Source organism: Globicephala melas, chromosome 11 (assembly GCF_963455315.2).
Source record: "Globicephala melas chromosome 11, mGloMel1.2, whole genome shotgun sequence".
Classification (NCBI taxonomy): domain Eukaryota; kingdom Metazoa; phylum Chordata; class Mammalia; order Artiodactyla; family Delphinidae; genus Globicephala; species Globicephala melas.
Window position 1 is genome coordinate 12,936,242 of NC_083324.2, and position 14,531 is coordinate 12,950,772.

Sequence of the window (14,531 nt, forward strand, 5' to 3'; positions counted from 1 at the left end):
CATCCAGGACGATGGGGCTCATGTGAAATGCATTTTTATCTGCAGCCTCTGGGACAGTCCCTGACTCTTAGAAGGGATCAATGCTTCTTGGACCCTCTTAAACCCTCTTCCCACCCCGTCACAGTTCCTTGCAAACAGCTGGAACTGAATGCTATCTGGTAGAGATCATCAAGGTCTAAATTGAAAGCACGGAGAGGAAGATGGGTGTCTAGTGAGAACATGATAGGAAATAACCAGGAGGCTCGCGTGTGCCTGGCCATCTGGCTGGTGGAGCCTGGGTCTCTTTCTGCTGATGATGTGACTACGCTACAATGTGTAAATTACTATAGAAAAGGACTTGGGTTTTGAGTGGTGTGTCCTGTTTTCACTGCCCTGTCATGGCAAATCAGAGTGTGAACGCTTCACAGCAAATACCCTGGTCAGCAGGTTGATGAGATACAAGCACCCACCTCTTCCCATCTTCCACCAGGACACGGTGGATGGCCACCTCCCTCCCAAGAGCCTTCATGGTCACAGGCTCAGAACAGTGGTTCTGAACGACAGCCTTTCCAATAATGATTTCAGCCCCATCTGAAATTTAGCGTTTGCGATGCGCTGAGCTCGGCAGGAGACGCGCCGGGGAGACCAGAGGGGGAAGGGCAGTTTGCCAAGAGCTCAGCCACCTGAGCCTCACTGAAATGCCTTAAGGCCTGAAGCTGTTGATGCAGTCTGGGGAGGAACTCCGTGTGGGCCGAGAACATCCTGATTAAAAATCCAAACGTTTTCACGGGGGAGGCTTGTATGTGTCAGGCCCATCTGCTGGTGGAATTAACACTCCTTAGGTGCTAATTTGTTAAAGAAAAAGTAGATATCTGGAAGCGAGAACGGAGAACTGAAAACAGTCTTTGGGCGCACGACTAAAGGTGAAAAACCTAATTAGAATAGGACTTCTTCGTGTCAGCTCAAGGGTCTCCGTGACGACCCCTGTGCAGCTATTCCTGCTTCCACAGCCTACAGACCAAGTTCCAGGGTACCAAGTTTTCAAAAACTATTTCTTGTTAAAGAATTAACGCTGTTTTTTCCCACAGTATCCCCCTTTTAGGTAACAGATATGAATGTAAATGCAGTTCAGAACGAGAAACGCCGAACAGAATTGACAGTGAATCGTCTGCACGTTGAACAGGAGTACATTTCTCATTTTCCCCCTAGACATTCTCATTCTTTGTCCACACTACTGTCTGCATTCTCTCTCAGCTAGGACCAACGCAGCAGCCTCTCAGTATCCTGGCCTCCGGTATTACTTTGAAGCATCTCAGCAGAAGCACATCTACCTATATCACCCCTGCGCAAAACCCTTAAATAACTCCAGCACCTTCAAGTTCAAGCTCCTTTTAAAACAACAAAGTCCCCTCTGACTTGGCTTCTCTGTAGCTCTCCAGCCACGTCCCCGGGGAGCACCCCTGTATCACAACTACCCTGTCCCTCATCCGTCCAAGCCGCGGCTGAAGCTTTCTCTGATGGACAAGCCCGTTCAATCTTTTTTTTCCCCCCCATCTTGTAGACGGTTTAGCTTCTAAATCTCGGCTCTTCGCCACCAGGAAGTCTATGTTCCCCAAGTACCTTCTGTTGCGTTCTATTTTATCACTTATTATTTAAAAATTTTTGTCTCCTTTAAAGGAGAAACACTCCGAAATCGAGAAGGCGGCCCTGTTGATCTTTGTGTCCTGAACAACTGCGTAGGAACTGGTTGAACTTATACCATGAAAAAGAAAGTCAGTTTCTTAAGTGTAAGCCAGACTAGACAACTCTATTCAGCTCAGATCGAAAGAACCGAACTCTAGGCAGCACTCTCTTATTAACGCCGTGTGGGAACAGTAGAAATATCACTAGAGTTTAACAAAGAAGTTACAAGAACTCACGGTTGGCGTGGACTCTCCCTTCAGAAACGCCTGCCTCGACCTCAGCGGCCGGCCTGCATCCGGGCTCCCGGAGCCTCTACCGCCCACCGACCTTCCGGGAGCCCGTACCGCCCTTTCTGCTCACGTGACTCACGTGCCTTTTGTTAAAGTTCCAGTGGGCTCTTTTCCCCGTGAAGGTGTATTATTCGTTTTCTTTCACTTATTAAAATGAAAACCCAAGATTTGTCCCTGCCAGGTGATAAAATGAAAGAATGCATAAGCCTGGGGGAAAACTGTGGGTAAGAAATCAACACTTACGCAACTGGTGTCATAGTTCAAAGGTCGGCCAGCTTCCTCTTAAAGGGCTCGACGACAGTAAACCTTTTCAGCTGTGAGAGCCATCCGGGCCTAGCTCCCTGGACCCACACACACACCCCATCCTCGGAAAGGGGGTGGGAGAGTTCAGCAAGCCAAAGAGAGCTTAAAACAGCACACCTCGTGCTGGCACCCTCAGAGGCCTCAACCTTCAAAGAACTGATCACACATCAGCAAGACCCTGGAATTTAGCACTAGAAATGAATTACCTCAATGAGCAGGCAACTTCTTCCCTGCATAAACTTGCCAGATTTAGCAAATAAAAATAGAGGAGGCCCAGTTAAATCTGAATTTTCAGTAAATGTTTCATGAGACATGCTTATACTAAAAAAGTACTAGTTTTGAAATCCAAGTTTAACTGGGCCTCCTGTACTTTATCTGTCTACCCTGATCTTGTAGGATAGCCCGAGTGTGAAAAACAACTCTGAGACACCTGAAGCCAAGTAAAACAAACAAGCAAAGACCCTCCTTTGTAGTTGAAGAAGTCCAAGCAGCTGAGCTAGACCACTGTGGAGCAAAGAACTCACCACACCTGAGCTGTATGGGTTCTCCCTGCAGGAACCCTACACCTGGGAGCCCTGCCCGTGCCCCTGGTCACTTTTCAACAACCCGATGTACAACTTCCTAGGAAGCTCACTACCCTTCTTGTTGGGAACCGGTATCCTTATCTATCTATCTATCTATCTATCATCTCCCTTCCTCCCTCCCTCCCTGTTGGTATAAATATCTAACTTTTTGGAGAGAGGCCTGGAGTCACAAGCCACCAGCATCTGAATTCCTGGCCTCCCTGGTCAGCTGTGTGACCTGGAACAAACCTGTAAACCTCCCAGCCTTGGTCCCCCCTGTACCAAATACGAATACTATGTGGGAACTAAACCAGCAGGATGACTTGCAGAGACTGGCACATACTAAGAGCATCACTGTTGTCCACAATTACTATTATCATTGCATTACTCTGTATTGTGACAAACGCCGTGGCTGGTCTCTTGGCTTCCCCACCCAGTCTCATTCCAAACCAGGTGATTTCACACCAGCCTTACAGTGTCCCCATCTCCTCCATTCTGCGGCCTTTGTGGGGTCCCCCTTCCTGACTGCCGGCCACTCCCCTGTGCCTAGAACAGGGCCTGGTACACAGAGGGCACTGGGTTCCTCTCAATGGCTGTCCTGTGCCTGGTCCTAGTTCAGAACACCTCCCCCTCCTAACCTCAACCTCACACAGCTCCCCTCCCCCCTCACCACCGGCTTCATGCTGACTCAGTGTCCTGACTGCCCTCTGGTTGAATTTAAGAGACCAGCTTCTTACCCTCGCTTGTCCTTCGTCTCAGTAAATCCTTATTTCTAATTGTCTGTGTCACCATGGGCTTGTCGTATCACCTCTTTCCCTCCATTTCATGAGTGAAAAGGGGATAAAACCTGCATCTGCTGCTTCTTAGTGTAAAGAGCCCTTTAACACTAGAAAAAAATTCGAGTTATTATTCTTTGTTAGTTAAAATCCTAAGATATACACATTTCCTGGGATAGTTTTGTATTCCTAACAACCGGTAAGAATATGTAGTGAAAGTCCAATTTACGGAGATTGGGAATATCACATTTAAATTACTTCGGCTTTGCAGTTTCTTGACATTCAGCTCTATCATTTGGTTGACATTTTTTAAAAACTGCTTTCTCTCCGTGTGGTCTATATTAGTGGAGGGCTTCTCATCTACAATGGAGCAGACTGTTGGTGATAAAGAACAGAGGCCGATTTTGTTGAAATTGTGAGCTCTGCTGAGTGTTGTAGTTTATCCTTGAGTTGTGGAATTGGAACATTTATTCTGCATAGCCCATTTAGCATGAGGGGAAAGGGGCCTCCTTTCAGAATGGGCAGTCTGACTGGCACATGGTAATCATATCCTGGCAGGAGGGCAGAGCCTGGGGAAGTCACTCTAAATGGTGCCAGGGATTCTCCACCTTCTAGTTTTGTTAGGGTCAGAGATGGGGGCATACGAGCCTGGTAAGAGAAGTTAAGAATCATAGCCAAACTGTAACCCTGAGATACTCTCTGGCTACAGGGAGGGAGAAGACACGAATGCCAGTGATTTAAATACCAGATAGTGGATAGACAGACACTCATGAGTATTCATGACACGCTCTGGAATCACAGAAACGAGAGGTCAACGCCAGATAGGGAAATTGAGAGAGGCTTTGTGGAAAACTTGGTATCTGACTGAGGACCCTACCGCCTAACTTCTTTTATTAACATTATTACATATTTTTATTTTATTAATTTTATTATTAAAATGATTAAATATTAATATTTATACTAAGAAGTGAAAATACTTAAGAAAAAGATGATAATGGATGTGTCAGGTGAGTTCAACTCATTTTGGTTACGGAACGCACCCACATTCTATGTCGGTTTTTTTGTGACTGTCTCAAGTCACTTGGGAAAAAGAACAATGGCTGATTTATAGAATAATTTGCTAGTATTTGGAGAGCTGTGATGCTAGAACTTCACAAATGTTATCCTGTCGAATAAGTGGCAATTGTCTGAATATGTAAGGCCCCCGTGTGTGTCATTTTGTATAGAATAATTTGGGGTAGGTCCAGAGATTGACTCTAAGTCTTTGATTTTTAAAAGGCTTGCTCCTGAAATCACTATGGGTGGCCAGAGGATTCTTCAATTGTCACAAAGGAAAATACAGCCAATTCTTAAATCAAGACTACAATGAGATATCACCTCACACCAGTCAGAATGGCCATGATAAAAAGTCTAAAAACAGGGCTTCCCTGGTGGCGCAGTGGTTGAGAGTCCGCCTGCCGATGCAGGGGACGCGGGTTCGTGCCCCGGTCCAGGAAGATCCCACATGCCGCGGAGCACCTAGGCCCGTGAGCCATGGCCGCTGAGCCTGCGCGTCCGGAGCCCGTGCCCCGCAACGGGAGAGGCCACAACAGTGAGAGGCCCGCGTACCGCAAAAAAAAAAAAAAAAAAGTCTAAAAACAATAAATGCTGGAGAGGGTGTGGAGAAAAGGGAAACCTCCTACACTGTGGGTGGGAATGTAAATTGGTACAGCCACTATGGAGAACAGAATGGAGGTTCCTTAAAAAACTAAGAATAGAGCTACACATGATCCAGCAATCCCGGTCCTGGGTATATATCCAGAGAAAACAGTTGTTTGAAAAAATACATGTTCATTACAGCACAGCTTACAACAGCCAACACATGGAAGCAGCCTAAACGTCCATCGACAGATGAATGGATAAAGAAGATGTGATACATATATACAATGGAATACTACTCAGCCAGTAAAAAGAAAGAAAGAAGGCCATTTGCAGCAACATGGATGGGACTGGAGATTATCATACTAAGTGAAGTAAATAATCAGACAGAAAGACAAACATCATATGATATCACTTATATGCAGAATCTAAAAAAATGATACAAATGAACTTATTTACAAAACAAAAACACTCTCAGACTTAGAGAATGAACTTATGGTTACCAGGGGGAAAGCATGGGGTTGGGGGGAGGGGTAGATTGGGAGTTTGGTATTGACATGTACACACTGCTATATTTAAAATAGATAACTATTCATGGAAAAGACTCTGACAAGTACAGGTTTCTGGTAACTGACTATACTGCTGAACTGAATGAATAAGCATTTTCAGAACTCTAATGGAAAACTGATGAACTCATAAAAGTGCTAACAAAAGATCAAGATGAAAAAAAATTAATTACATGGAACTGAGTGAACTGATGAGGATGATTATAATTTTTGTGACTTTCTGTTTGAATAAAAAAATAATAAAATAAAATAGATAACTAACAAGGACCTACTGTTTAGCACAGGGAACTCAGCTCAATATTCTGTAACAACATAAATGGGAAAAGAATTTTAAAAAGAATGGATACATGTATGGGTATAACTGAATCACCCTGCTGTACACCTGTAACTAACACATCATTGTTAATCAACTATACTCCAATATAAAATAAAAATGAAAGAAAAAGAAAATACAGCCAATTCTTGATTATCTGTGTTAATGGAGGTGAACAGTAGCATTGATAATCCGATATGGTGTGCAAAAATCATCTGGTGGTTGATTACATTAAAATACTTTAAAAATTACATGACATTTTAGTAGCTAATTATGTACTATTTATGTACTTTTTAGAATTCAGCATTCCTGCAGCATATCTGCAGTAAGGTACGGGTTGTGGGAGAGACTGGGAAAAGGTTCATCAGGATAGAAGGCTGCTTCCCAGATGTAAATAACCAAAAATTTGACGGTAGGAATAACTCAATCATTATTTTAAGATAAAAGCTTACGGCAGCTCCCACCTCAGGCTGGAAGAATTCCAAGCTCACCTGAAGATGAAGTTTATCACCCATGTCTTCTGCTCCCGTGGAAAGAAGCTGTTTCGTACACAGGGTCTGTGGGCTTTATAAAAACTCAGGAATGCTGAGAGAATCCACTTATCTGGCAAAATAGAATCTCCTTTTATACAGTTAAATCACAGGTGGACTATTCACACACAAAATGAGCATCAGAGGAAGTGCTGGGAAAGATTAAATAAGCAAAGCAAATGGGCACTTTTCTAGTGCTTCTCCTTCAGAGTCACTGTGCAAAACTCCCAAGCAGTAATACATCCCCCCTGCCCATTCTAACTGGTACTAGGGGCTGGTGAATCCTGCCTGGAGGGCTAAGCATAGCGAGTGTGCTGCTTAGACCTTCTTAGCATTTATTATCCCATCTTCTAGAAACATCATCTCAATTTTCCTTTAACAAACTCTCTCTCCCTTGAGTGCACGATCGAGATGCTCAGGCGGTATGACACCAATTGGATCGATCAGCCTCTTCTAGGAATTTGGATACTGAACAGAGTGGCATCAAAATCAGAAACAGAGCCAATTCATCCCCACAATAGCTCCCCCCAAAGACTTTGCAAAGTTCCTGCAGGCTTGATCCTCGGAGCGGCCTGCTTCTTATTCTCGCCAAGGCTTGGGCATTCAGTGTCTCCTTGGCTCATGTTATCTGACCAGGGTCATTCCTTTTTGTTCGCTCAGGTTATCCAGAGTTGCTTCTGTGGCTTGCAACCAGTGAGCCTAACCTGCAACAACCATGGAAACCAACAAATCAGACACGTTTGGGTGAAGGTGTCCACGGGGCACTTTTAAAAAACATCTTGAGCTCGGTCAGACTCAGCTAATCCAGGGCCTCATGTATCAGATGATGAAGCTGAGAGATTAAAGGACTTTTTCAAGGCATCAAGTCAGAAGCCAGGCCTTCTGACACTTTCTGCCACCTTGCAAAATAGTGACACAGTCTCCTCTGATTGGTTCACTAGGGCACACAGGTAGGCAACTGATGCAAAATGCTACTTCAAAGACCCTTTCGATCAATTAAACAATGATTATTTATTGCAAGGCACTGTGCTAGGCACTATGGAGAGTACATGGAAGATAAGACCAAAGTCCCTGCCCTCAAGGAGCTTACAATCTAGTTGGGAAGACAAGGCATACATACAAGGAAAATTAAGTAACAATACAGGAGTTAAGTTAAAATGCAAGATAACAGTACAAGAGATTTCCAAAAGTAGTACCTGATTAATTACTAAATGAGGGGTATCGACAGGGCTTACAGCTCATTCAGAGGAAGGATGTCACCAAGGACTGGAGTGTGGGAAGGCTTCACAGACGAGCCTACCCTAGGACAGTGGGGATTCAGGTGATAAAGAACAGTGGGGGGTATTTCAGGAAGGGGCAACCAGATGCCCAAAAGGCACAGAGGTGAGACCAAAAGCGAGCAGTGTTCAGGGGCCAGTGAGGACTCTGTGTGGCCGGGTACAGAGTTAAGCTGTTATTACATTAAGAAGGGCCTCAAGTTTAGATTCTATCCTTTTAGCAGCGGGGTTGGGGAAACCTTAAAACAACAGATAGCCTTAGTTTAAATACAGAAAAGACATAGCTAATGCAGAGGATCTATTCAAGTTTGATCTTCAGGACATTTATTTGTGGATGTTTGTCCCTCTCTACCTCCAAAGAGGATTTGCAATGATGTTTTCAGGGTTGTCAATTCCAAAGGAAGAGCTCTGGGTCAACTAGCTTTGGATCGTGACCAGAGACTTCTGAGTCCCTCTATGATCTTAAATTATAACTAGCACAAGGGTGAGCTCACAAATTCCCTGACAGGCAGGCAGGAAAAATGCTCCCAAAAGACAAGTATCTTTACAAATGACAGAATATTTATTAACAATACCTTTAAAAAGAGATTACATATGCTAGATCACTGGTAAATATTTACACTGGGGTTGGGAACTACCTGGGGTATCTTTTTTTTTTTCATTCATTTTATTATTTTGTTGATTTTTTTTGCATGTGATTTAAAATTTTGTTTTATTTTAACATAGAAGTAACCATATCAAACTAAGAAAGGAACACAGCTTGAAATACTGACAATATTTTTTTTTCCAGTTACCACCCTACTTTTTACACAAGTGGAATCCTGATTATGACTTTATTGGATAAATATAGGTAGAAGGTTGAAAAGTTAAGGAAAAATGACAAATTACAGGCAAATTTGAGCTCTCTGAGAAAGAAGAAAAGGTGGCAGCGTGTCTCTACATGTGAAAATTTTTATAGAAAATTTCATTGCCTTTTATATGCACTGTTCCACTAGTGTCAGCTTACAAAACCTCCCCCATTATTACAAATAGTTCTTTTCATAAGAATACAGTTTTGTTGATATTGTCATTTTCCAATGTGTGATTTTAAGACGTAGAAGATGAAACTTGTAAAGCAATGAGGCTACCTACTGCAAAACAGGAGACTCATTGAGATACCACACCATGGTACTAAAGATCTTTTATAGAGTCATGAAAAAAATTCTTTGTGGCAGCTAGGTGCTGAAATAGGAGAAATCTGCCAGACTCCATACATAACTTTGATTCAAAAGAAGGGCTCTATTATTAAAGAGATACACATATTATCTATAAGAAATTTTGTAAAGAAGTTACGAATCCATCAACAGAGAATTACCCTTTTTGTTGTTAAATGTACATTCAAGACAGATACATTTAAAGATAGTAAAATTATCTTTTATCCTTTGAAAGACATGGTTGACTCTATTAACTTTTGGTCTATGTTACTACAGGATATTTAACTTCCAATGTCATGTCTAAGATAATGCTACTGCTACAAAGACAATGTTAACTGAGTTGAGGGAAAAGAAAGTCTTACCGTAGGATGCTAAATTCAGGGATGGGAATATTGCACAAGGTGCCTCTTGGGCAAGTTAGTTTAGGTTTTGAGATTGCAGCCATTCCTGAAACCATCTCAGGTTGTGTTGAACAACAGAATTCACAACAGGGCTGGAAAGCATATTGTACGTGGCAAAACGACTTGATTCAGTACATTAGTCATCCCAAGAGTCATTTCCATACAGCAGCCTTGAGTTACAGACCAAGTCTTCAGCTGTTCTGCCACTAGACCCTTATAAAACTGTACAAGAAATCTGCAATGTATTTACCAAGGTGAGTTTCCAACTCTGTCTTTAAAGGAACTATTTTCAAATAATAACCATATGATTGTGTTGCCCATAGCATTTTACAGCAGAGGAAAAAAATTAATATCTACATTTCATGTTAACTTTAAAAAATTCTATAAAACACTAAATATATAATAAAAAATATGCATATAAGGACATATGTAAACTGCTTTGGTAACATCATATTACAGATGTCTTCAGTGCATTGCAGAGTTTCCAAAGAAACTTCAGACAAAGCTAGATTTGCTTTGAGAAAGTACTGTAGAATGCCATTCCTAAAGAAGCAAAAAACATTTTTTTTTCCAGTAATAAGATGTACTTGAACAACAATATTACTTAGTACTGGGTGTCTTCAAAACAACTAGCTAAATGTTGCTTATATTATAAACAGCAAGTCCTTTAGAGAACTGTTGTCATAAACTGGACCTGGCTGTGAGGGAGATCATGATCGTACTGATGGCCGACAGCGTGCATGCGTTGGAAGTGGACGGCCCCGCTCCTCTTGCATAGGCATCTGGAGAGAGAAGAAATTTACTCACCTCGGCAACAAAGGGAGGCGGGGCCCCAGGGCTTTTGGAAACCGAAGAACTATCTGAAGTCTACTGGAAATCACCATCTCTTGTTGACTTTTTTAGTCTCAGTTCTATGACCCCCTAGCTATGAACCTGGGAGCAGGTGGGGGACATCTCCGGATCTCTGTTTAAGCATCTGTAAAAGGAGGGTGTCCCCCTCTAACATGAGAAGAAACTTCAATATGACTGGTAACATTACTGATAAATACTATGATATCAACGAAGCAGCAAAATAAACATTGACGTTCCCTTTCGAATTCAAGCTTAATGCCGGGCACAGAGCCACATGACATTTAATTCCTATAAAAACCCTGAAGACCTGTGGTATGGTTATCACACCATTTAACAGCTAAGGAAATGGGGGCCCAGAGAAGTAAGATAAGTCTAAGATTACCCAGTTAGTAAATAACTGAATTGGGATTCCAACTCATGTCTGTCTAAACATACCTCTTTTTTTTTTTTTTTTTTGCCCAACAAGATAATCTCAATCCTTTTAAAACTTTTTCTTATACATCTTACATTTTTTCACAGTAAGAAGTTACCAACTGTCATTTGAGGTTTTATCAAGATCGTAAGATCTCTGACCCACAAAATGGAAAACCTCTTGAGAAAGAGATCATGTTTCGCTCACAGTTACATCCTTATCATCTAATAATTTTACCAATAAAATTGCTTAAAATGTTTTTGTAATGAATTAAACCAAGAATCATCAGTCTTTAAAAAAAAATAATCCTTGCAATGATAAGCAAGTATGAAGTCAGATTTAAAGAAAGTGAGATAAATTAATCCCCAAACAAATTCTCATCTTGTGTTTTTTTTGGCCTGGAGATAATTTCCACATCTCACCATAAATCTGGTTCCTTCCAACAGAAGCTAGAGTCCTCTTCTGATATGTAGAAACCAATTCTCCCCAGTGTTTTAAAAGACAAAAATGCCTTTAGTGTTTGTATGCAAAAAAGGTGCACTAAGTATAAACCTCATCTGGAAACTGGAAAATCACTCCTGAATTCAGAGCATGTCTTGGGGCAGCCTTGGTTTCCCACCTGAAGTCCTGTTCTATGTCCATTAACATTAACAAGTGCTTATTCAGAAGAAGGGTGAAAGGACCATTAAACATTTTGTTTTCTGATTTGAGGCATCCAAATTTTATAGATGTAATTAAAAAGTCTTAGTGGATGCTTTACTAAAACTTGATATCAGCAAGAATACTAGACCCTTTCCTCATCTGAAAACTACTATGATGGACACTTGGCAAAGGGGCTGAAGCTCAGAACTCTGTAGTGAGGGTTGCCCATGATTTAAAATATCGTATCTCCACTGATGGCTTGAAAGTTCATATCTCCAGCCTTCACTGAACCCCTTATCTCTAGACTGTTAAATCCAAAGGCCAATGAAAATCTATACTTAGATACCTAATGGCAATCTTATACTTTTTATTATTGTGGTAAAATACACATGACGTAAAAGTTACCATTTTAAAGTGTACAATTCAGTGACATTAAGTTCACGCCAATGCTGTACAACCGGGACTGTAAGCTAGCTCCAGAACTTTTTCATCATCCGAATGGAAACCCACTACCCGTAAAGCCACAATTCACACCGCTGGCCAGTCACTACCAGCCACTAATCTGCCTCTATGGATTTGCCTGTTCTGTTTTTTTTCTTTTAATTTCAAATAAATAAAATCATACAAAAAAACCCCCCAAAAATAATATGCTGCTGAGATATTTGCAAACATAGTATTTGAAAACTAAGTTGAATGTATTTGGCTCAAAAAAGAACACACTCTTCAACAGTCTTTGTAAACAAAGATAATCTTGACTATCTGTAGACATGTGCATTTATGTACATATGTTACATACGCATGTTCAAAATAAACAGTGTCAAGTTCAAAATATTTTCGGCCAAAGACATTATATTGTGTCACTACGGACACGTTTCCAGAGCATTTTGAAGAACGCTTTGCTTGTTCTTCCTGAGTCATGCTTTTAACTTTCTAAGCTGTAATTTTGGGGTTATTGTAGATGCAAACTACATGGGTCCACATGGAAAAGCCTGGGTGACTGATTTGGGGCTGCTTTAACCTGATCTTTGATAGCCAGCTGATTAAATCAGTCAACACTAGTCAAACTGTCTTCTGCACAAAACTACCTGAGGTCAGCAAATACCAGTGGTCTGAGGAAGGGGGATGGTATCGTCCATTTTTATTTTAGCTTTTTTTTTTTTTTTTCCCGGGCTTAATTTCACCCTAGCCCTGACTCACTGGGAAGCTTAGGAGATAGGGCAGACAGGGAGAAGGGAGGCAAAAAAAGACATTCTTACTTGATATCTTTGGAATTCGAATCTGTTCACTGCTGCTGCCATCTCCTCCATCACTGAATGGCTTAATTTCTATTATATAATCTTCATCAAAAGGCAAAGAAAGCTCCACTGATGTTTCATTTGTTTCAATGACAGATGTGCTGCTTTGTCTGCTCCATCTGTACAAGACCTGCCAATATGGAAAGAACAGGTATCACCTGCTGTCCTCACAAAGGCCCCAAGGATGGAGCATTCCTTCACTTTCACCTCTGGGCACCAGTGAAACGCAGGGACGCCGAGGTTGTCAGGCTGCCCACTTGCATTTGGAAGGCTCATTTAATAGCGAGGGGCATGTCTGCAGCCACCACTGATTTCATTATGAGGAAAGAGTTTAAAGCGTTGTGCAGCATGGCAGCGGGGCTAGCATGAGTCTAACGACGTGCTGTGTGGCCTCATGTAGCCTCTGGAAGGTCAGTTAACACACATGGAGAAGGTGGATGTACAGAGCTCAGTTACACATGAGGGTCTTTGGCATGAGGACAGACTTGGCTGCTGTGTGACCGTGGTCCACTTACTTTCCCGCTCTGAGCCTCACTGCCCACATCTGTAAAACGGGGACAATAACGCCCACTTTTCTGGGAAGTCTTTACAATTGCACAGGACTGAATAAAATGAAGGGCTCAAAGGAAGCATGTAAGAAACAGTATCTATGAAGCCTTAAAAGGAACAAAAGGTACAAACATACACGGCAAAGGTTAGAAGCAAAAAGTAAGGTGTAAAAATCAGGCCAAAAGTTATCATTATTATTAATCCTTTGGAAAGAGGACATTTCAGAACAGGGAGAGCATCTCTGAAAGACAAGTGCTATAACCCCCAGAGGACACTGGACCGCTTTTTCAGCTACACAGAAAAGAGGGGATGTTATGGGGCAATTACTCTCACTCTAGAAGTGTCTGTAGCTTCAACAGTGCCACTCATGTAGCTTCAACAGTGCCACTCTTTGTTCCCCTTCTTGGTTTCCTCTGGGTCAGAGACTAGGCTGGTAGTTCATGTGAAGAGATAGGCAACTAGCTCTCTTAAAAATACATTCACCACCTGGCATTGCCTACTGTGGTCACCAACAATTCCCACCAGGAACAAAAGATAAAGGCCCAGAGAGGTGCACCTGCCTTTTTGGATATGATAATTGTGACAAGAACTGTCCCACAAATACTTTCTGATGTTTACAATGAGCCAGGCACCCTATTGACATGACCATATTTAACTGCCACAACAACCTGACAGGACAGGCACGGTTATTCTTTTCTGCAGATGAGGAAACTGAGGCCCAGAGATGTCACAGAGCTGGTGAGTGGTAAGATGAGGGCTCCTAAGCCTGTACTCTTAAATCACCATAACCCATCATTTCTCTTGACAATAAAAAAAAAAAAAAAATAGGGTTGGGTAACATGAATGGTTCTGGTCCTGGCTGTGTGTTAGAAGCACCTGGCGAGCTTGTAAAAAATACTGAAGCTGCAGGCCACTTGTTCTCAACAGGGGTGGGAGGGGGGAGGACCAGTTTTGTTCCCTGGGGCATCTGGCAATGTCTGCAGACATTTTCTGTTGTCACAACGGGTGGGTGGGTCCTCCTATAATGCAGAGGACAGGCCCCACAACAGAGAATTATCCAGCTCAAAGTGGCACCAGTGGGGAGGCTGAGAAATCCTTCTCCAGCCTCGCCCCAGCCCTCCTGAGTCAGGCTCCATAGCAGAAGGGTCCAGGCCGTGACACATGGTTAAGAAAGATCTTCAGGGGATGTTCATTCAGTGAATTATGAATGAGACCAGCGTTCTCCAACCCGAGCCTGCATCAGAGTTGCCTGGAGGGCTTATTAAAACA

At 42.3% G+C, this 14,531-nt stretch overlaps 1 protein-coding gene across 8 annotated transcripts in view; it reads right to left on the bottom strand.

Moving 5' to 3' along the window:
- Positions 1–8,459: 8,459 nt before the first annotated feature.
- The window catches only part of CNTN4 (contactin 4), a 973,761-nt gene continuing 967,689 nt past the window's right edge, over positions 8,460–14,531 (bottom strand). For all 8 annotated transcript variants that reach the window (XM_060307736.1, XM_060307734.1, XM_060307732.1 and 5 more), the window contains 2 exons: positions 12,675–12,843; positions 8,460–10,294 (listed from right to left, as the gene is read on the bottom strand). In XM_060307736.1, coding sequence (XP_060163719.1) covers positions 10,194–10,294; positions 12,675–12,843 — 270 coding nt within the window. In that variant the 3' untranslated portion in view covers positions 8,460–10,193. The remainder of the gene's footprint in view (positions 10,295–12,674; positions 12,844–14,531) is intronic.